General features: G+C 34.7%; 1 protein-coding gene across 1 annotated transcript in view; it reads left to right on the forward strand.

Moving 5' to 3' along the window:
* ZNHIT6 (zinc finger, HIT-type containing 6) overlaps window positions 1-22589 on the forward strand; it is a 49161-nt gene that overhangs the window by 9750 nt on the left and 16822 nt on the right. The window contains exons 6-8 of the mRNA XM_012661065.1: window positions 15194-15262; window positions 16689-16769; window positions 18190-18267. Coding sequence (XP_012516519.1) covers window positions 15194-15262; window positions 16689-16769; window positions 18190-18267 — 228 coding nt within the window. The remainder of the gene's footprint in view (window positions 1-15193; window positions 15263-16688; window positions 16770-18189; window positions 18268-22589) is intronic.

The following is a 22589-nucleotide window of genomic DNA, read 5'->3' on the forward strand; positions in this document are numbered from 1 at the left end:
ACTGTTTTTGTAACTTTTCTAGAAAGTCTAAAATTATTTCCCAAAGAAAAGTTTTAAATTTAAATGTCCCCCATATGAAGTGTGACTAATGTGCTATCGTGCCTGAATTACCTCTGTAGAGCTATCAGCAGGTGACTATAGCAGCAGATGAAATAGGTACCTTAAAAGAACAGGTTCATTCTAACTCAGGCAGTAATTTTTGACCAGTATGACTCCAGATCTCCTAAAATTATATACAAAATTATGTGTGAATTTTTCTAAGAATAAGAACTATAATTGTCCTGAATAGTCATAGTGAGGTATAACATTAATCAGTCAAAATGTATTCAGTGAGGTGAATTTTAGAGGACTGGTGAATTTGCAAGAATATCATAATAGATAGCTTTAATGAACAAAGAGAAGTTCGAGGATGTTTATGTTAAGAATAAGTTAAGCCAAAGTAAGATTGACATTCTCTGTTAAAAATAGAGGAGCTTAATAAAGAAATGTAGTCTCCCCTACTTATTTTGGAGCAGATCCCAAACTACTTTAAGATTGTGGCTCTTTCAGAGGTTATTCCTTTACCTCATCTTTTTGTAGGGGTTATAACTTCATGTTCACTTTCATCTAGTGCTAATAAAAAACTATTGAAAGAAATGTGAAAGATCTATACGAAGAAAGCTTAAACTCTACTGAATGACTTGAAAAAGATTGAATAAATGGAAATAAGCACCTTCTTCTTAGGGGACTCAATTTTGTAGAAATAACATTTCTTAAATGACCTTTAAGTCTCATGTGAGCCTAATCAAAATATCAGTGGGATTTTGTTTATTTTTTATTGTTATTCATTTAATTATTTATTGAGAAGGAAGAGAGTTCTTGACAAAATGACTACGTTCATTTTGAAGAATAACATGGAAAAAGTGCCAGGAAAAACCTGAAAAAGAAGAGTAATGAGGCTAGACTCATTAAAATTTATGAAATTGTAGTAAAGTTTTATGGCGTTGGCATAGAAATCTATAATTCATTTAGATTATAGAAAATATACACAGTGTATTTGGTTCTCTGGCATATGATCAACGTAGCATTTCAAATTAATACAAATAATTATTCAATCAATGAGTTTGAGACCACTTACCATTTGAGGGGAAAAACTGGGTCTTTTATGAAGATAACATCCAGGTGGATCAAAATCTTAAAATGAAATAAAAATATTAGAATATTTGCATAATCTTGAAGAGAAGAAATATTCCATCCAGGAGCTGTAAAGGGAAAAAAACGCTAAATCTACACAAAATTTGAACAATTTACATGGCAAAAAAAGACCATAATAAAGTCAAAAGGCAGACCGGACCCCCAAAATCGTTAACATACATGTTAAAGAGTGCTTATGCATTAATAAGAAAAAAGACTAGCAACTTATTAGGAAAGGGGGCAAAGGATAAAAATAGGTGGTCATAGAAAGGTATTTATACCTACATAATATATGGCTGATAAGCATATATTAATAATACCTAATATGAAGGTACAGGTTAACCAGGCCATTTTCCTCTTTCACTGTTCTTGAGAGTTAAATTGGTATAGTCATTTTAGAAGGCAGTTTGACAGTATTTCTTAAAATGTTATATATTTTGTTATATAAAATATAAGTATTTCTCAAAATATTATAAATAAATGTTCAAGGAATGTAACCTACAAATATATTAATAAAAGTTCACTGAGATACATGTACACATGTATCTCAGCGTAGTTTCTAAGTGTAAAAACTGGTAACAACCTAAAGTATCCTTCAATATGGATCGAGTTAAAGAAATGGTAATACCTTCATACAGTGGAATTACATCCAGCCATTAAACAAAAACAAGTAGATGCAGAAGTATTGTCATGGAATGCTATTCATGATATGGTCATGTTATCCTCTCTCCTTTTAAAGTCTCTTTAGTGAGGGTCTTATAAAAAACATGCTTTTTGAGGTTTTTTTCTGAAAATGTCTTTATTTTATATTTTTAAAAATTTTTTAATGGAAATGTAATACATACCAAGAAGTACACAAATCATTAATGTACCAAGTTCAAGAGAGAGAACATTGCCAGCATCTCTTGGGAATACCTTCTATTTCCTCCTTCCAGGTTAACTTTATCTACCTAACTTCCAATCCTATAGATTAGTTTTGCTACTGAAAGTTTTTTCCAATATTTTATTATGAAAAATTTGAAACATAAAGCAAATTTGAAAGAACTTTTCAGTGAATACCCCATATTCCCACCATCTAGATTCTGTCATTAACATTTTATTAAAATTACTTTATCAAATATCTATCCATACATTAACCCATCTTATATTTGGTGCCTTTCAGAGTAAATGCAATTATCATTCAACCGGTCCCTGAATATTTCAGCATCATTAATTAGAGTTCAATAGTTGTCTGCATTTTGCTGTAAAGTTTACATTGCAGTGAAATGCACAAATCTTAACTATATACATTTGCTGAGTTTTGACAAATACATACACCTGTATAATCCAGTTCCTATGAATATATAGAACATTACCATCACCCCAGAAAGGTTTTTCCTAGTCAGCTCCTCCCTTGCCCAGAGATCTGCTTTATTTTTTGTCCTTTAAGATTTGTTTTGCTTGTTTTAAAATTTTACATATATGGAATTATGTGTCTCACCATTACTTTTGAATGATAGTTTTGCTACATATGAAATACCCCCAGTTGACATTTATTTTAGTATTCCATTCATTTATTTATTCTATTGTCTTTTCACTTCTTTTGCCACTATTGAGAACACTGTTGCTTTATAGTCAGTCCTTTTTGTCTTCCAATTGCTTTTAAAATCTTCACTTTTGGGCCGGGCGCGGTGGCTCACGCCTGTAATCCTAGCTCTCTGGGAGGCCAAGGCGGGCGGATTGTTTGAGCTCAGGAGTTCGAGGCCAGCCTGAGCAAGAGCGAGACCCCGTCTCTACTAAAATTAGAAAGAAATTAATTGGACAAACAAAACATAGAAAAAATTAGCTGGGCATGGTGGCGCATGCCTGTAGTCCCAGCTACTTGGGAGGCTGAGGCAGGAGGAGGATCGCTTGAGCCCAGGAGTTTGAGGTTGCTGTGAGCTAGGATGACACCACGGCACTCTAGCCCCGGCAACACAGTGAGACTCTGTCTCAAAAAAAAAAAAAAAAAAAAAATCTTCACTTTTGTCTTTGTGGTTCTGCAGTTTCATTGTAATGTGTGTCTTGATATGATTTCTTTTTATTTATCTTGTTATTTGTTGTGCTGTCTAAATATGACAATTGTTCAAGTCACTTTCTCTCCTCAGTTGTGTCTAATCAATCTAATCTTTAGCCTATGCACTGGGTTTTTTGTTTTTGGTTTTGGTTTTTTTGTTGGTTTTTAGTTATATTTTTCATTTCTGGAAGTTCTGTTTCTTTCCCAGATCTTTCTGATCTTTTAGATAGAATTGTATTCCTTTCTCATGTTTTAAGCTTCCTTTTTTCCTTCAATGATTTAAAATATTTATTATCTGTATAAATAATCCCAAATATATGAAGTTCTTGGAAGTCTGATACTGCTGTCTGCTGTTTCTGCCGACTCCTGATTATGGTGGTTTGTTTCCTTGTTTTTTTCCTACTATGTAATTGTGAACTCAAGTTCATCTGGGCTTTATATAGAAAGTAGTATGCATTTGCTTATGTCAGATACGCAGTGGCACCAGTCAAGGACCCTCTCTCAGACTATGCTAGTAGGAATGATTTGAAACCCAAACCCATTTGAGGAAGCTGTAGTTACGCATTCCCAGTTGAAGTATCCTCCTCTCCCCACCCCTCCACTTCTCTCTCCCTAGAGCACCAAGCTGAGGTGACAGGTTTGCTTGTTATCTTCCTTTGCTTGTGGACAGGATTTTTCTGAGTCATCATATTACTGGTTTTATGCAGTGATCTCAGTGTGAGGTCTCCAGCTTACAATGGACCTTGTCTCATGTCACCCAGTGGCTGTTGAAACTAAAGCCTCCTGGCTGCCAAGATTTTCAGAGGCCTCCAGAATAGGTATAGCTTCAGCTTTTCATTATGATTTTTAGTTCCTGCTTCCTTCTTGGCCCCTAGAGATTTCTGTTACTTGTTGATAAGTTCAATAGGTTTGTTATATTTCTTCAGGATTTCTTAATGTGTGCCATTGGGAGGGTTTTCAGGTTATCTTCTCTACCATGTTGCTCTAATTGTTTAAAATAAGCATTGGTCCCAGTACAAAAGTAAGACTAGTAGTGGAAAAGAGGTGAATGAAGAAAGCATGGTAATTGCTTGTTCACTTAGTAGTTTTACTTTTAGGAATTTATCTGACAGATATACCCATACATATGGATAATGAAGTATCTATAAAGATATATAGTACAACATTGTTTGTAATAGCAAAAGAATAGTATGCATCTAAATGTCCATTCATAGTAGACTTCTTAAATAAATTATGGTGTGTCTTTACAATGGAAAAAGAATGAGGCAGATTTAAATGTACTAATATGGAATGATTGCCGGAAATATTAAGTGAATAAAGAAAGATGTAGTACCATGTTCATTGATGCTGCCATTGTGTGTAAAATAAAATGTACATACATATATGCTTACATTATAAACTAGTAACAGTGGTTACCTTCAGGGAGAGAAATTAGGTAGAGGGGGGACAAGGATGGTAATTATGTGCCCTTTTGTACCTTTTCGAATTTTAGACCATGTGTATGCATTGTTGATTTTAAGAATAAATAAATGAATTTTTAAAAATAATTCTAAAAGACATTGATATATGTGGGCAGGACCATTACACATTTTGGGTTATAAATTTAATCTTGGAAAAGCATTACTATGATATAAAATTCTTTTATCCATGGCCACCACTCTTTTTCAGTTGAGATTTAGTGGCTTACTGTAGGAAGGCTTGGATATCAAACCTGGAGACTGTATTAGTTGTGCTCAGATAATGTGTCTCATCTGGTTGCATAAGTCCTTCATTTCATTTTTCTGGCTGTTTTGGTCAGAGGTCAAGTACAGAGGCAATGCACTTTGACTTTTCAGTTGGAAGAATGAATTGGACCGAGGGATCCCTTCCCAATAATGTATTTAGCTTAATTCCATCCTTGGACTCTTTCATGTGGCCTAACCACCCAATCCTTAAATAAGGGCCCAACTTTTGACGTTCTTACCCACCCCCTCAGTTTGTCTTCACATGACTTGGACCCAGAGTTCTAAGCAACCCAGTCGTCCTGCTTACCATTCTTCTACCGCTGTTAGCTTAGAACTGTGAGTCCTTAACTTTTCAATCCATCCTTTTGACTTAGAGTTCTTCAGTTCTCTGTGTGTGTCTCTCTCTTGCACTTACAGTAGTAAGGTAATAAAGGTGTGTCCATTATTAAACAATAGTGTGAAATAATATTTAAGAAGTCTAGTCCTGTTTTAGAAGCTTGCCACTAGGTGTCCCTCTTGTAAAGAAATAACAAACCTTTTACAAATTCAAAAAATTTACTTTTTGTTCTTTGGATAAAATTATAGCATTCTAATTATATTGCAGTGATATACCCATCCACCCTTGTTTAACATCAGTAGCACATTTGTCCTTAAACAATTATGTGGTTATATACTTCCTAAAGCACAGGACTTTTATTTTTACATGGTATCTTATAAGTAGTATAGGTTTATACTTTGCTGCAAACCAATTTTAGAAAAAGAGCAAAGGAAAATTAGATGATGGGTTTAGCAGTTGTGGTCATGGGGGGACAAGTGGATTTTGCAGTGAGCTTTGGGGAATTACGTAACAGATATTCAGTACAAACTTGTTGACTGATTGAAATGTTGAGCTCTGTGGTTTCTCTGCCGTGACAGCTTTGATATAGTTTGATGGAAGAATTTCAGAGCAACAGCAAGGGCTTAAAAAACAGTATGAAAGAATAGAAACCTAATGGTTCCCCACTTAGGCTTTTACTTACTGCGGCCATGCAGACAGTGGTAAGGCCATTCCTGGGACATAGCATTACAAGGGGTGTACCTTTCCGCAGCAGCAGTTAGCCAGCATTCATGGAAAACCAAACACTGGATCATGTCAAGGTCTCCAAACTGATTAAGTCAGAAAAGTCTTTTCCTAGTCACCAAGTCTGGTCCTTCGTGGTATGCCTCTGAAAGACACCCCTTTTCTTTCTGTTTCCTTGACTGTAGCGTTTATCAGCTGTGTTGTCCTGTGCAGGCCCTTCTTGTCTCTCTCTGGACTGTTGGGGGACCTCTGAGTGCTCTCTTTACCTTCGTTGTTTCCCCCCATCAGTCACTCTTACACACTGCTGCTAGATACACCTTTCTAAAACATGCTCTAGCAGAGTGGTCACCTCCTCAGAATCCTCTAATGCTTCTGAGCCCACAGGAGTCATTCAGAGATACCTCCATTGGCCATAGGTAGCATTGCCAGTGAGGTGAAAGATGTCATCTCATCTCCTGCTCTTGTACTGTCTAGAACTCTCAAGTGTTGTACCCTATCCTGTATCTGAAATTAACTCCCTCTCCTTATTGCCCTCTCATTTGAAATTGCTACCTTTCAATCAGTTAGAAATATAGTTCATTTCAAGTATTCTCATTAAGCAAAATAATGTAAGTCTTTCAGTGTGTTTTCTTTTTAAAAGAGGAATGATAATATAGTTAATATTTCTTGAATGCTTATTTTATATTAAACATAGAAAGTTAAATTTAATCTTTATGTGTAAGGGAGTTGTCTTGGCAAGTTACTTACCTGTGCCTGTTGTTTTATCTGTAAGATGGAGACAGTAATAGTGCCAGTTTTAGGTATAGTGGTTTTCAGTCTAAAGTGAGTGTCAGATTTAACTGTGGGGCAATTTCAAAATGTAGATACCTACGCTTTATCAACAGAACTGCTAATTCATTGGGCTTTAGGGCATCTTTATTTCTAAAAAGCACCAGATGATTTTGATATTTACCTCTACCTGAAAATCACTGACCTATGTGCAAATCACTGACCTTACCCTCAATTAGTTCAGTCAGTGGAAAGGCAAGACTGTAAACTCTTACAATGTAGTATAGTTAATGCTATGATGGAGTACTCATGGGTGCAGTAGTAGCAAAGAGGGGGGCTCACTGCTACAGCCTTTGTGGGGGAGTGTTATTCATTGAAAACAGGGGTCAGGAAAGACTTCCTAGAGAAGATGGAATTTGAGCATATTTTTCAAGTATGAGGAATAGTTTTTATATATAGGTTTTCATCCAGAGAGAAAGGTTACTCTGGTGGTGAGAATATCAGATACAAAAACATAGTGTAGCAAATTTAGGATAACATAAGTAGTTTGTTGTGCCTAGAAGCTAGGTTGGGGGTTGGAGAGTGATGGGGGATGAGGCTAGAGAGAGGCCCACTCTGCCATGCCAGGGGGTTTAGGTAGAATCATACTTTGAGCAGAGTGATTCATATCCAAATATGGATCTTTAAAGTCTGTCCTCATCTAATTTCCTAATGAATTCAACTATATGTACCCAGGCTGGTCACTATTCTAAATCCTAAAATATCTTCCTCTTTCATATTTTCTACCCATCTATGAAAGTATATGTGATAGCTCATCTTCTCCATTATGTCTCCTTAATCTAAGTTCCTATAGGACATATTTTCTCCACAGTTGATACGAAACAGATGCCAGTGTTTAGTGCTGGTATTCATTTTTGGTATGCGTATATCTGCTCTCCTTTCTACTCTCTAGTGTTTCTTAGTAGGGGCTCTGTTGGCATTTTGAATGGGACAGTTTTTGTTGTGTGAGACTTACGCATGCATTACGGGAAGGCTAGCGTTCCTTGCCTTTACCACTAAAAGTCTCAAGTGCTCCCCAGTCTTGGAACAACCCAAACTGCCCAGCAATTTCCAAATGTCCCCACCCACCCCCAGTTGAGAACTGCTTTATTAAGTACTCAAGTATTCATCAATTATTGGAAATAAAATTGTTCTTTTTCATTTGAATCTTCACCTGCTACATCCATTTTCTTAACATACTGTCTACTAAAGCCAATACCACATAATTAAGCTGTTTCCTATTATTATCATGTAGTAGTGTTACTAATTTTTCAAAGGGCAAAATATAATATATAACTGTTACTTTTCAAAGTATTTATATAATGATGTGAGACATAAAATTATGGTTTTCATTCTCCCAAATTCTAGTTACTTCAGTCCATATTAAGTAACTAAACAGATCCTTTCTATTCATGCTTCCAAAAACACTTATCATGGTACTAATCCTAATCAAATAGATTATTTTCATAAGGAATGTTCGTGTTTATTTTTGAGAGTTTAAATTTTCATCTTGAAATGTATTTTAAAAGATTAAATGCCAGTGAGTGAAGGATTATGTAGATATTCTGTACATTTGTTTTTTCCTTGAAGGGTTTCAAAATTTGGTAGATGTTCTTTCAACTTTAAATTAAAGTAACATTTTATAGCTGACAGTGGAACAAAATTTTTTTTCCTGAAATTCCATCAGGTATTATTCGCTGCTTCCAAATGTTGTAACAGTTGACAATTTTAGTTTCTCTTCCTCTTCTATTGCTTATAAATGAAAGAGGAAACCTAGAAAGAAGAAAACTTCAATCCCTTGTATCAGTTAGGATGTTTTATGTTGCATGAAGTAAAATACACAATTCAAACTGGTTTGAGCTATGTAAAAAGGACATTTTGGCTCTCATAAATGAATGTCCAGAGATACAGTGGACTTCAGGGTTAATAGCCATAATGACTTGGTTATATCATCAAGGAACCCACTTTGTTTCTAATTCTCTATTGTATCCTCTATGGTGTCAGCCTAGGTCCTCATGGTTATAGGATGCTGCTGGTAACAGGGTTATAGTAAATATCCAGGTGGAGTGCTTCTCCCCTGGCATTACTGACAGGAAACCTGAAATTCAGCATAATTAGGCCATCTAGGTAATCTGCCCAATCCTGAGCCATTGTGTCCAGGAAAATATGATACATTGATTTTCTTACGCCAACAGGTACACACCCCTGGAGAGTAGGCATAGGGTCCATTTATCAAAGTATGGTATAGCTTAGAAAGGATGGTGATGAGAGGTAGGGAATGGTTGACAAGTAGATAATCAAAATGTCTACTATACTTCTTAAAAATGATTTTAAAATATGGAGGCACATACTTAAAGTAAATAACTGAGATACATTTGAATTCTCAATACAGAAAAATACATCGTTTGTTATTGAACTTTCAATTCTGGAAAGCTCATAATAGTGTAGTAGATTAGAGTGTGGACTCTAGAGGTATAGTACATTACTGCCTGAGTTCACATCCCAGCTCTGCTGCTTTCCAGCTGAATAATGACCTTGCGGGAGTGACTTTCTTCTCTCTACCTACGTGTTTTCATCTGTAAAATGAAATAATATTTACCTCATAGAGTTACAAAGATTAAATGAATTAATACGTTTAGAACCATGCCTGACATAAAAAACATTTAATAAACTATTGTTATTACTATTGTTACTTGCTAGTATTCTCTGGTAAAAGAATCTACTGGCAATTTTAATAACCTGTAGATGTTTCTAATTTAATTGGTGATAACTATATCTAATACTAAATCTGATAATCAGACGTATAGAAAGTCTAGCTTTAGCTTACTCCATGAAGTCACCTGTGTTTAAAAATCAGAAGTAAAAATTTTAAGTGTATTTGAATTGACATGATATGTCAATGTGATTCTCAAAAGTAGTTGGAAATACTCTTAATAACTACAAACAAGGGCTGAAAGGTTAATGTCCTGAATGTACTTATAGAAACACATATTAGGAGAGTTAAATAGTAGGACGATGGGTCTCCCTGTGTGCCCTTCATTTCACTTTTCTTTAAAGCCTTAATTGTTGGTGCATTAATTACAGGATAGAATCCATATTGCTTTGCAGAGCATTCAGGGCCCTCTACAATCTAGTGTTAATAATATGCATGTCTAGTTTCCTCTCTAACGAACTAAACACTAAATTCAGTGTAAGTAGAGTTTGCTTATGAACTCAACAGCAAAATATTCTCAGTTAAAGGGACTGTCATTGTTTCTGTTCTAAGCTTCATAATTCAGGACGTTGAATTGGATGTAGAATTATAACAGTGATAATAACAATAACTAACATTTTTGAGTGCTGTGTTCTAAACTCTTGACATACTACTTATTTGTTTAATCCTGTGATATAAATACTGTTGCCATCCCTGTTTTACTGTGAGAAACCTAAGGCACAGAGAGATTAAGTCTCTTGTTCAAGAACACCCGAAGTAATAAATGATTAGAGTGGGATTTTAAACACAAGTTCCACTTAACCTCTCCCCTGTCCTGCTTCTGGACATTACAGTGTATTGAGCCGTCTTGCTATGTAACAGTGTCAATAAAGAACAAGAAGCTTTCGTATGAAAATTGTGAAATGGAAGGAAAAATGCAGTGCCCAAGATTTGCGGTTGACTTCACTACCTAAAAAGAATTCTGTCTTGGGTTCATCCCCTTCTCAGTCTCTGTGTTCTTAATCCCTAGTGAGCCCCTGGAAGTGTTCTTTGAGTAAAAGTTGGTTAGTCAGTGATGGAGTAGAATGAGAACTGATTTTTTTTTTTTAAGAACAGGAATTTTCAAGCTCCTTTAAGCTTTGTATTAGAAATATTCTTAGAATTTAGCCTCCATTTGTAACTCTTAGTTGTGACATATTTCTTAGGAAGATGGCTTTGAGACTATCAAAAAGAGTAGATAAGTAACCCTTGTTCTGGTTGGGTAATAATTTCTAAGATAAAAAAGAGGTACCTTAAATGAATACTTGTAATAATAAAATATTTTTAAGTTTAAAAAGACTGTTAAAATGATTCCTGTCCTTCTATCACTACTATCTTTGACTTTGCTGATTATAAGAAATAACAAGTCATTATGTGAAATATTTATTTAATATAGACATATTCTTAAGTAAAAATTAAGTTCTTTTATAATATCAAGCTAACCATAGTTAAAAGTTTGGACCATGGCCTTCATATTTGTAAATGTATGTATTAATCTGTGTTTTGAATATAAACTATCATTCAATATGTACATTCTTCTGTCAGTGCATGTAATTCTGCCTCTGCCTCTTTTTTTTTTTCTCCCAAGACAGGGTCTTGCTCTGTCGCTGAGGCTAGAGTGCAGTGACGTCATCATAGCTCACTACAACCTTAAACTCCTGGGCTCAAGCGATTCTCCTTCCTCATCCTCCCAAATAGCTGGGACTATAGGCATGAGCCACCACACCCAGCTAATTTTTAATATTTTTTTAGAGACAGGGCTCTCACCATGTTGCTCAAACCAGTATCAAACTCCTGGCCTCAAGTGATCCTTCTGCCTCGGCCTCCCAAAATGCTAGGGTTACAGGTGTGAGCCACCACACCTGACCTAGTTCTGTCTCTTTTATGACTACTTAAAATTCATTATATAGATCTACCATGATTTATTTAATCAATTTTCTGATGATGTATATTTAGGTTGTTTCTAATTTTTTTTTCTTACTAGGTAAAGTGGTGCAGTGGACATTTTGTTCATGTCATTACATGCTCAATTATTTCTTTGGGATAAATTTCTAGGAATAAAACTATTGAAACAAAAATTTGTACTTTTTCAATTATAAATTTTTATTTATAGCTTTTATGAAATTGAGCTACCAGAAGCTTTCACCAATTTATACTCCTGTCAACAATGGAGAGTGTCCATTTTGCCACATCTCCCTAAAATTTCTAATTTTAAAAACATTTCTGCAAATCTGACAGGTAAAATGTGTCATTTCTATATATATTTCTTTGGTCATTAATGAATTTGAGCATCCTATTGTAACATGAGAGCAGTGCCATTTAAAAGGAGCTGATGACATGGGTTTAGAATCCCTTCCCCCAAATGTATGTGTTCAGCCATGTATTACTTTCCTGAAACTATGGGAGAAAATGATCCTTAACAGTTTCTAGTAAGCAAGACTTGGTAAATAAGTATAAAATCATGTTTATTTCCCTCATTAATACATGTACCATTTAAGTGTTTTCGAATCTTTTTTTTCATTATTGTCCCCCAAGGAAACTTTTAAGACATTTTCCCCCAATTTTGTCTCCAATGATATTAATATTTTGATACCATAGGTAAGCTGTACATTTATTTATGTACAGTGGCCCTTTGGGGGGCCACAAACATTATAATATCTAAGTTTTTACTGGCATTTCAAAGAACCAATTTTTGCTCCCTTTGGGTAATACTGCCCCCATTGCAAATGCATGGTCAGTGTGTGTGTGTGTATTGATATTTGGGGGAGGAGGGGGAAAAACTTTGCTATGCATGAATAATTACTTGGGTTTCATAGGCCTCAGAGAAGAAGTCAGTGTTTCTGTTACTTTGTCAGGTTGTCCAGAAGGGAACATTAGGTTTAGTAATTGCCACCATTACTTCACCAATCTTATCATCAGACTCTAAACATAGTGCCTTGGAGTCCATAAGTTATCTAGAATATTCTAGGTACAGTATTTCCATTCTTGAGGATGTTAATATACCAAGGGCACAATTGGCATTATTGTAGTTGAAGGCATTTTGTTGAATTTAGGGAACAGTATCTCTAATGCATTAGGAATGATAGTAAATGTTCAAACCTCTATCCCAGTGATTCTCTAACAGTGGTGATTTTGCCTCCCAGGGGACATTTGTAATGTCTGGGAACATTTTTGGTTGTCACAACTGCGGGTGTGGGTTATCTACAGGATGGAGTCCTGGGATGCTGCTAAACATCCTGCAATAGACAGAGTCTCCCATAACAGAGAATTCTCTAGTTTAAAATGTCAACGCTGCTCAGTTTGAGAAACCCTGCTCTATGCTAATGATTGTAGTTCTTGGAATCTGTCTTTAGAAAATGCTCCAAGTAATCCAAGTAATCTTGCTGGGATTTTGGTTTGTGTGTATTTTTTAAGTGGGACATATGTCAGTATATATAATTATGAAAAATGGGAAACACACTTACTTTTTTGAGTCTTATGAAGAGATTTGATTGCCCATGTCAGAACTTTCGTGAATTTCAGGAAAACTAAAGAATTAGAACTCCTTTAGAGATAATTAATTCACCTATTTCACAGCAATTCTTTATATAACACCCTTCAACTTCTCTTTGCCCACCGTGGATCAAAATGTAATACAAAGGATCACTGGGCGTGGTGGCTCATGCCTGTAATCCTAGCACTTTGGGAGGCCGAGGTGGGAGGGTTGCTTGAGGCTAGGAGTCCAAGACCAGCCTGGGCAACATAGTAAGACCTTGTCTCTACAAAGGATCATCAACCACATCAATAGCCTTTTATTTCTTAGGATAAAAAAAAATCTTAAAAATATGTCACTGTGTAAGTGGGTTAAATCTGAGTGTGGGTATATTGAATGTTTTTATATTATTCTTTTTTCCTTTGTTTTTGAAATATTGCAAGATCACATTTTAAAGTAAATATACTTTCAAATTTGTTCATGTTTGAACTGAAGCCAAATATAGAGTTTTATAATAGTCATAATTTAGCAATGTATATATAATAAAATAGTAGTGAATGACTTTATTATAACCACAACTAGTTAACTACAGCAAATAAATTGATTTCCAATGGCTTTTCTCTCTTTGTGTTTAGAATGTTAGGTACTTTCTGAAGGTATTTAGCATCTACTGAATATTAAAAAAGCTGAATGGTTCTTGAAATTACTTAAGCAGTGATTGGGGTGATTGAGTATGATTTGTAATTCTATTAGATGACAAGTTGGTGATCTCCCCCCCATAAGCTAACATGGAAAAACAAATATATTTAGAAAGAAACCATATTATGCATTAAGATAAACAAAATCATTTTATTTCTTACTCAGAGAAATATATAATAGTTATCTCTCAGCCTCTTGATATTATTTGCCTATTTCACAAATAATGAACATTGCAAGGTGTTTCATTTTGGAAAAATTATTTATTTAAAACTAGTTAATGTTGCATTTGTACTGAAATTTTTTAAAAAGTGTTTTCCTCCGAGATTTTAAACATCTGGCCTTCAGATTAGTAAAGGGTGCTTTTTGACTTTGTTCTGTCAAAAAAAATTAAACTTAACATGAGTATTTCTTGTATGACAAGTGGCACTATCAACATAAGCATAATTAAGCATATCTTTCTCTAGTTTATGTCAACAACTGTCTTGTTAAAGAAAACTGCCACATGCAGATCTGTGATAACTTATCCTAATGGAAGGAATTTTACTTGAGTTTATGGAATTGTCTTCTGACAAAAATTTGACTAACATAAATGTTTGGTGGAAGAAGCTCTATTAGATTATATTAAAAGAAAATTATTTTAGATTTTGAGGCTCTACTGCTCAGGGGTACATTTCAAGGAGATGCTGGCCATTGCTTGGAAGAGATACTGCCAGCCGTTAAACTTGCCAATGGGTTGTTAGAAATTTCTTTTAAGTAAGGAAAGCATTGTGTAAGACCATCATGTAGTGAAGACATTTAAATTTCTGTAATGGTTTCAATATTTGGAGGATTAGATTTTTTAAAAAGGAGTGGTGTCTAGTGTAACTAAATTTAGATTATGTTAAATAGGACATAAGGTCATTTTCCTAAAATAAGTCATTTAGTGAATTGTTACTATTGGTCCTATATCAAACCAAAGTTTAGACCTGAAAGCAAAGGGACTCTAGCTCAGAGTGCATTCTGCTTAGCAACCAGCTTGTTGTCTACTGTTTTGCTACTGAATGCACGTACTCATGCCTCAGAAGTGTATCTGCAGCCAGCTGGACTCAACCGGACAATACTTCATTCACCTAATTTCCAGACTAGTCAGGCAAAGACATTGTATTTAATCATGAGTAAGTTTATTTGTAAACTTCAAGTAGTCGCACATTGATCTCAAAAGCCCCTGAAGTATGAGAAATTGCCTTCTAATTCAGGAATGTAAAGTCCTTGGAATTCAGAACTGCTTCACTTTATTTTTTTTTTTTCTCTTTTAACAACCCATGCAAGTATATTCTTTCAAAAACATAACTTCTAAAATCCTAAAAAAGAGAAATTTAGCTCTCAATAGAAAAGGTACTTTGAATTTAAGAATAGTATTAGAATTATCTTAAAATGAAAATTCACAAAATTTTATTTGCATTCAAACTTTTATTGTCTATCTTGATCCTCACATGATTATTTTCTCTCTTAGAAAACAACAGTTTTGTTGGCATGTGAAGCTCCGATTTCCTCAAAGTCAAGCTGAATATATAGAAAAAAGGTATTAAATCACCACTGTCTATTAAGAACTGATTTGTATTTACTTTAAGGTTCTGTATTTAAAACAAACTGTTAACGAAATGTATGTCAATAATAGAATAGATAACTAAGTTGTGGTATATTCATATAATGAAATGCTAAACACTGAAAATGAATGAACTATAGTTATGCACATCAACATGGATGAATCTTAGAAATACTGTTGAGTGAGAAAAGCAAGTTAAGGAAGAATGCATAGAATATGATTCTGTTTGTAAATTTGAAAAAAAACCAGAAAACTAAATAGTATACTTTTTATGAATACCTACAAAGGTGCTGGAGCTAGCTCTAAGGGAAATGAGTAACACAGAAATCCTGATGATGGTTACTTAGCAGGGGAGCCAGGTATTAAGGGAAGGAGGAAAGGAGAATCAAGAGGGCTAAAAATTTCCTGTTTCTTAAGCTGGGTGGTTTGTATAAGAAATGAAAAATGACCCAAAATTTTACTGTGCAAAGATTACTACTATTTATGTTATAGTATATCCCTCAGAAAATACATTATTTTAGAAATTATATGTGTATACTCATAATGGGAGTTAATTTGCTTAAGTATTTTGTCCTTTTTTCATATATAAACATTTTCAACTGTCATTTAAAAATTTTAATGATTGTGTACTATTTAATTCCTTCGGTTAGGATAATTTTAAAGTTGCTGTTTAAGTAGTATAGTTAGCATATATCCACATTATACGTGAATGTCCTCTCTTTATAACCATTACATGGATTTTAGTGAAGAACTTCGTTATTTGAAGTCACATAATAGACTAATGACAGGGAAAGGACTTACTTTGTAGATAGGGATATGTAGCCAATAGTATATATAAATATGTATAAATGGTTTAGGAAAGTTCCTATTTTAAAAGTGCCTTAATTTTGTTTATACAGCTTTATGTATAAGTTTGTAACAGTGTGCGTGTATAAAGGAAAATTGGAAAACTTAAAATGTTTTGTTTCCAGGAAAATTAATGTCAATTTTTAACCTGGTTTTAGGATTTAGAATAAATAAACTTCAACATTGACTGAAATTAGCATCATCTGATTTTTATTTCTACAAGTTTCAAACCTATTTTATCCTGACTTCTTTCTCTTCATGTTTGAGTACAGGTGTGTGTTAAAAGAGGCTTCATGTTTTTATAATTGATTTATAAGGAGCTTCTCAAAATGTTGTTTTTTAAGACCTTGTTAAGTGTGTCCAAGAAGTCTTTTTGAGCTTTTTTCCTAAGTAATTTTTGCTTAAAAGGATGTTTTATTTTGCCAAGAGTAAAATAAAAGGTCTTTGTTCAGTTATTTAAACAAAAAGTTCATAACATTTAGGAATTCTAATTTAACACCTTTAGTAGAAAATAATAAATAATAATATAGCTGGTTGTTTTTTCTTTATTGGAAAGAGTACCAGATGATAAAACTATTAATGAAATCCTAAAACCTTACATTGATCCTGAAAAGGCTGACCCTGTAATCCGTCAAAGGTATGTTTCCAAAATCTTCTAATTTTCTGAAATATTTATAAATGTTTAAGTACTTGTTATGTGTATATTTATTAAGTAAAGCCATGACTATTAACATGTTATGTGTCAGTGCAATTTACTTTCTGTCCCATTTCCCTGGTGTTTACTGAAGGTCAGTCAGTATAAGTAGCAATAGTAGCTTACATTCACTGTTTACTGTATTCCAGGCACTCTTCAAAGCAATAATAATACAAGTATTAATTCACTTAATCTTCACAATAACTCCATAAGGTAGATTGCTGTTATTATACCCATTTTACAGATGGGAAACTGAGCCTTAAAGCAGTTAAATAATTTCATATAGCTAGTAAACAGGGAAGCTGAGATAAACCCAGGCAGTTTGGAGTCAAAGTCTATACTCTTAACCCTTAAACTAAACTGCCTTTCAAGTTGAACCAAAAACTCTGAAAATTAAGAGTTTTCAAGTCCTGTTTCAGCCAACTCTTCATAGAACTAAGTAAGGTACACTCTGCCTCCTATCCAGAAATACAACATGAACAAAAGTGGTTAACATAGCACTGGAAAGATTAAGTCATGGATATCTGGATTAGAATAGCTGGTTCTGTCCTTTATTAGCTATGTGATTAGGAGCAAGTTACTTAATTTCCAGGCCTTAATTTTTTCCATTGCCGAATTAAGAATGATAATACCTCCTAGATAGAGTTGTTACGAAGCTTAAAAGAAATAGCATACATAAAGTATCTAGTACAGGACCTAGTGTATAGTAGGCATTACTCAAAAAAGGAAACTATCATTAGAGTGTGAGTTATTAGTGCTCCTCGGCAGGAACCCAGTTGACTTTATTTTCACCAGATGGTACTTGCTTGGGATATGAATGAATGTTTGGTTTGGTTCCAGAGTAACCTGGTGTTTAACATTTAGAATGGGTGGATTCTAAAATGTCTGATCCAGTTCTAATTAAATCTCATTCTTTTGCTTCTGATAAAAGGTAGTACCCTGACTGAACCAGACCCATATCATATATTAAGCAGTGTCTTAATATATGCAGGACAATTAGGATAGTTGAGTTTCTTTCCTTATAATTGATAATATAGTTATCATTAGTCATATACTTGGCAGTAAGACAAAATATCTGTCACTAAATTGTATACATTTTTTAAAAATAAATATATAAAATAGCCAGATTAATTTAATTTACTAAAACACATATTTTTAAATTTAAGATGTTATTTAAACAGAGAAGAAAGGTGATTTTTTTCCCCCCAGATCTTGGTTAGAAAACATCTTTACCTCCTTTTGTATGCTTGATAGATGAACGTTAAGTATTATTAGCTATACATAAATGCTTAGTCTTCATAAGACTATCTGAAATATACTAAAAATCAATTTTGCTTCCTTCAATATGATGCTTTTATTTCAGGTTAAAAGCCTACATTCGCTCTCAGACTGGGGTCCAAGTCTTAATGAAGGTTGAATATATGCAACAAAATTTAGTAAGGTAAAATTGCTCCCCTCCTCATTTCTTTAAATATTTTCTAAGTCTGCATTTTAAGCAAGTAGCTTGATTAACTCAAGTGGCACGTTGTTAAATTAATTATCTGACTATCACTGTTACCTATGCTTTTTTTTTTCTTTTTTTTAATTCAGGATATTATGGGGATACAAACATTTTGGTTACACGAAATGCGTTTGCCTCGTTCAAGCCAGGGCTACAAGTGTGTCCTTTCTCCGTACAGTGTGCCCCTGTTTCCATTAGCTGTGGGTTTGCCCTCTCCCACCTCCTCAGCCTCCCACCCCCAACCTGACCGGCACCCAGTTGGGTATTACTACCATGTGAGCACCTTAGTGTTGATCAGTTAGTACCAGTTTGATGGCGAGTACACGTGGTACATGTTTTTCCATCCTTGTGATACCTCACTTCGAAGGATAGGCTCAATCTGTATCTAGGATAATATAAGAACTGCTAGTTCACCATTATTTTTTGTAGTTAACACTTTTAAAAATAACTTTCAAGTCAAAATTCAAAAATAATCACATTATAGAATAAATTTAGTTTAAAAATTACCTGGTTAGAATATTTTAAAATACAGGCATATATTGTTTTATTGTGCTTTACTTTATTGCACTTTGCAGATATTGCATTCTTTGCAAATTGATAATTTTTGGCAACCTTACCCCAAGCAAATCTATCAGCACCATTTTTCCAACAACATGTGCTTATCTCATGTCTCCGTGTCACATTTTGGTAATTCTCACAATATTTCAAACTTTTTTGTTAGTATTATATTTGTTATGGTGATCTGTGATACAGTAGTAACACTTGGTATTATTATTATAATTGTTTTGGTCTACCACAAACTGTGCCCATATACGATGGTGATTTTAATTGATAAATGTTACATGTATTCTGACTGCCCCACTGACCGGTAATTCCCCTGTTTCTCTCCCCTTCCTTGGGCTTCCCTATTCCCTGAGATACAATAGTATTGAAATTAGGCCTGTCGGTAGCAGTCCAGTGACCTGTAAGTGTTCAAGTGAAAAGAAGACTCACACGCCTCTCACTTTAAATCAAAGCTAAAAATTATTAAGCTTAGTGAGGAAGGCATGTGAAAAGCTGAGATTTTGACCTCTTGTGCCAAACAGGTAGCCACATTGTCATTGCAAAGGAAAAGTTCTCCAAGAAAGTTAAAATTGCTGCTCCAGTGAGTAGCACTTATTGCTGATAAGGAGAAAGTTTTAGTGGTCTGTATGGAAGATCAAACCAGCCACAACATTCCCTTAAGCCAAAGCCCAATCCAGAGTATGGCCCTAACTCTCTTCAATTCTGTGAAGGCTGAGAGAGGTGAGGAAGCTGCAGAAGAAAAGTTTGAAGCTAGCAGATGTTGGTTCATGAGGTTTAAAGACAGAAGCCATCTCCATAAGCTAAAAGTAGAAGGTGAAGCAGCAAATGCTGATGTAGAAGCTGCAGCAAGTTATCAGGAAGATCTAGCTAAGATATTGATGAAGGTGGCTGCACTAAACAATAGATTTTCAATGTAGAGGAAACAGCTTTATATTGAAAGAAGGACTTACATAGCTAGAGAGGAGAAGTCAGTGCATAGTATCAAAGCTTCAAAGGACAGGCTAACTTTCTAATTAGGGGCTAATGCAGTTAGTTGATAACTGTAAGTTAAAGCCAATACTCATTTACCATTACAAAAATCCTAGGACCCTACGCTAATTATGAATATACTCTGCCTGTGCTCTATAAATTGAACAACAAAGCCTGGATAACAGCACATCTGTTTACAGCATATTTTCAGCCCACTGTTGAGACCTACTGCTCACTCAGAAAAAAAGATTTCTTTCAAAATATTACTGCTCATGGCAATGCTCCTAGTCACCAGAGTTCTGATGGTGATATGCAAGGAGATTAATGTTGGTTTCATGCCTGCTAACACAACATTCATTCTATAGCTCATAAATCAAGGAGTAATTTCAACTTTCAAGTCTTATTATTTGAGAAATATATTTCAGAAGGCTAGAGCTGCTATAGTGATTCCACTGATGGATCTGGGCAAAGTAAATTGAAAATCTTCTGGAAAGGATTTACTATTCTAGATGCCATTAAGAACATTGGCGATTCATGGGAGGAGGGTCAAATCATCAACTTAAACAGGAGTTTGAAAGAAGTTGATTACAATTTTTATGGATGACTTTGAGGGGTTCGAGACTTCAGTGGAGGAAGTCACTGCAGAGGGGTAGAAATAGCAAGAGAACTGAAATTAGAAGTGGAACATGCAGATGTGACTGAATTGCTGCAATCTCATGTTAAAACATTAACAGATACTGCTGCTTATGAATGAGCAAACAAAGTGTTGTCTTGAACTGGAATCCACTGGTGAAGATGCTGTGATTATTGTTCAGAGGACGACACAAAATGTACTTAAGTGCCATTCATTTATCAACTTAGTTGATAATGCAGCAGCAGGGTTTGAGAGGATTGACTCCAGCTTTTAAATAAAATGCTATCAAATAGCATCACATGCTGCAGTGAAGTATTTCGTGAATCAATAAATACAGTAAACTTCACTGATGTCTTATTTTGAGAAATTGCAACAGCTGCCCCATCCTTAGCAAGCACCACCCTGATCAGTCAGCAGCCATCAACATCAAGGCAAGGCCTCTACCAGCAAAAAAGATTATGACTTGCTGAAGACTCAGATGATTGTTAGCATTTTTAGCAATAAAATGTTTTTTAATTAAGGTATGTACATTTTTTTAGACATAATGTTATTACACACTTTATAGGATAGTCTAAACACTTAGATGTGCACTGGCAATTCCAAAAATTTGTGTGACTTTTTAAATTGCAATATTTGCTTTATTGCAGGGGTTTGGTTCCACACTACAATAAAGCAAATATTGCAATAAAGAGAGAGGGAAGATGGCTTCAGTACCTCTGATGTATGTGTATTTTTACCATGTGCCACTAAAAGATTTCTTTCTTTTTTTTTTTTTTTTTTTTTGACAGAGTCTCACTGTGTTGCCCGGGCTAGAGTGCCGTGGTGTCATCCTAGCTCACAGCAACCTCAAACTCCTGGGCTCAAGCGATCCTCCTGCCTCAGCCTCCCGAGTAGCTGGGACTACAGGCATGCGCCACCATGCCAGCTAATTTTTTCTATGTATTTATGGTTGTCCAATTAATTTCTTTCTAATTTTAGTAGAGATGGGATCTCGCTCTTGCTCAGGCTGGCCTCGAACTCCTGAGCCCAAACAATCCTCCCGCCTTGGCCTCCCAGAGAGCTAGGATTACAGGCGTGAGCCACCGCGCCCGGCCTAAAAGATTTCTTAATCCCATCTTAACTAACTTCAAGAAATATTTTATGCAACATAGCTCCAGTGTTCCAGTGTGTACCTTTAGAAATATAAAAATTCATATGACCAACCTACCGTTGTATATATTGTAGTGGAAAGAGTACTGCATATAAATGGGAAGAGATTCAGATTCTCACAAACCATATGACTTAAGAAAGTTCTTAACATCTCTGGGCTTTGTTCCTTCATTAATAGAATGATGAATTAGACTACTCTAGATGATCTCTGAGAGTCCCCCACAAAATGGACTTTTTGTGCCAATTGTGTGTCAGCATACTAAATTGCAAAACACTGTTCTTTAGAGACCTGTGATACTTTTTTCCTGTTTTCCATTGTTTGATTAACAAAACTGTTAATACTAGATCCAATTCAAACTAGATTTGGTTGATCTCTTTTATGATTTGATTTGCTTGTGTTCCTTAGAAGTTTAAGAGTCTAAGTTGTGGAAGTAAAACTGGATTTGAATCCCAGCTCTGCCTGCCTCTAATTATGTTAACTTGAGTAAATTACATAGCCTCGTTTGCCTCAGTTTCCTCATCTGTAAAATGGAGGTAATAATAATATCTAAGACTGTCATGAAAGATTAATATAATTCATTTAGCACATAGTATATGCATGCTTTTATTACTATTATTAGTACTACCATTACTATTTATTACTATTATTTCCCCTACCACTGCTGATAAATGGATTCTTAAAAAAGATCTACATATAAAATTACAAGACTTTTATAGGTAAGAAGGGATCTTAAACACCAAATCTTGACCACTTTCTTACCAACATATCTCAAATACTTTATAAAAAAAACTTTATGTTGCTGATCATGGTTGATAAGGAAAATTCAAGTTTTCTATTACATAGTCCTTTTCCTAGGCTTCTCAATTCAGTATATTTACATGCAGTTCATGATTTAAGTCCCCATCTTCCCCTGAAAAATTTGGAAAGGATAGAAAGTTCTGTGGT

Source organism: Propithecus coquereli, unplaced genomic scaffold (genome assembly GCF_000956105.1).
Source record: "Propithecus coquereli isolate 6110/MARCELLA unplaced genomic scaffold, Pcoq_1.0 Scaffold7, whole genome shotgun sequence".
NCBI classification, from domain to species: domain Eukaryota; kingdom Metazoa; phylum Chordata; class Mammalia; order Primates; family Indriidae; genus Propithecus; species Propithecus coquereli.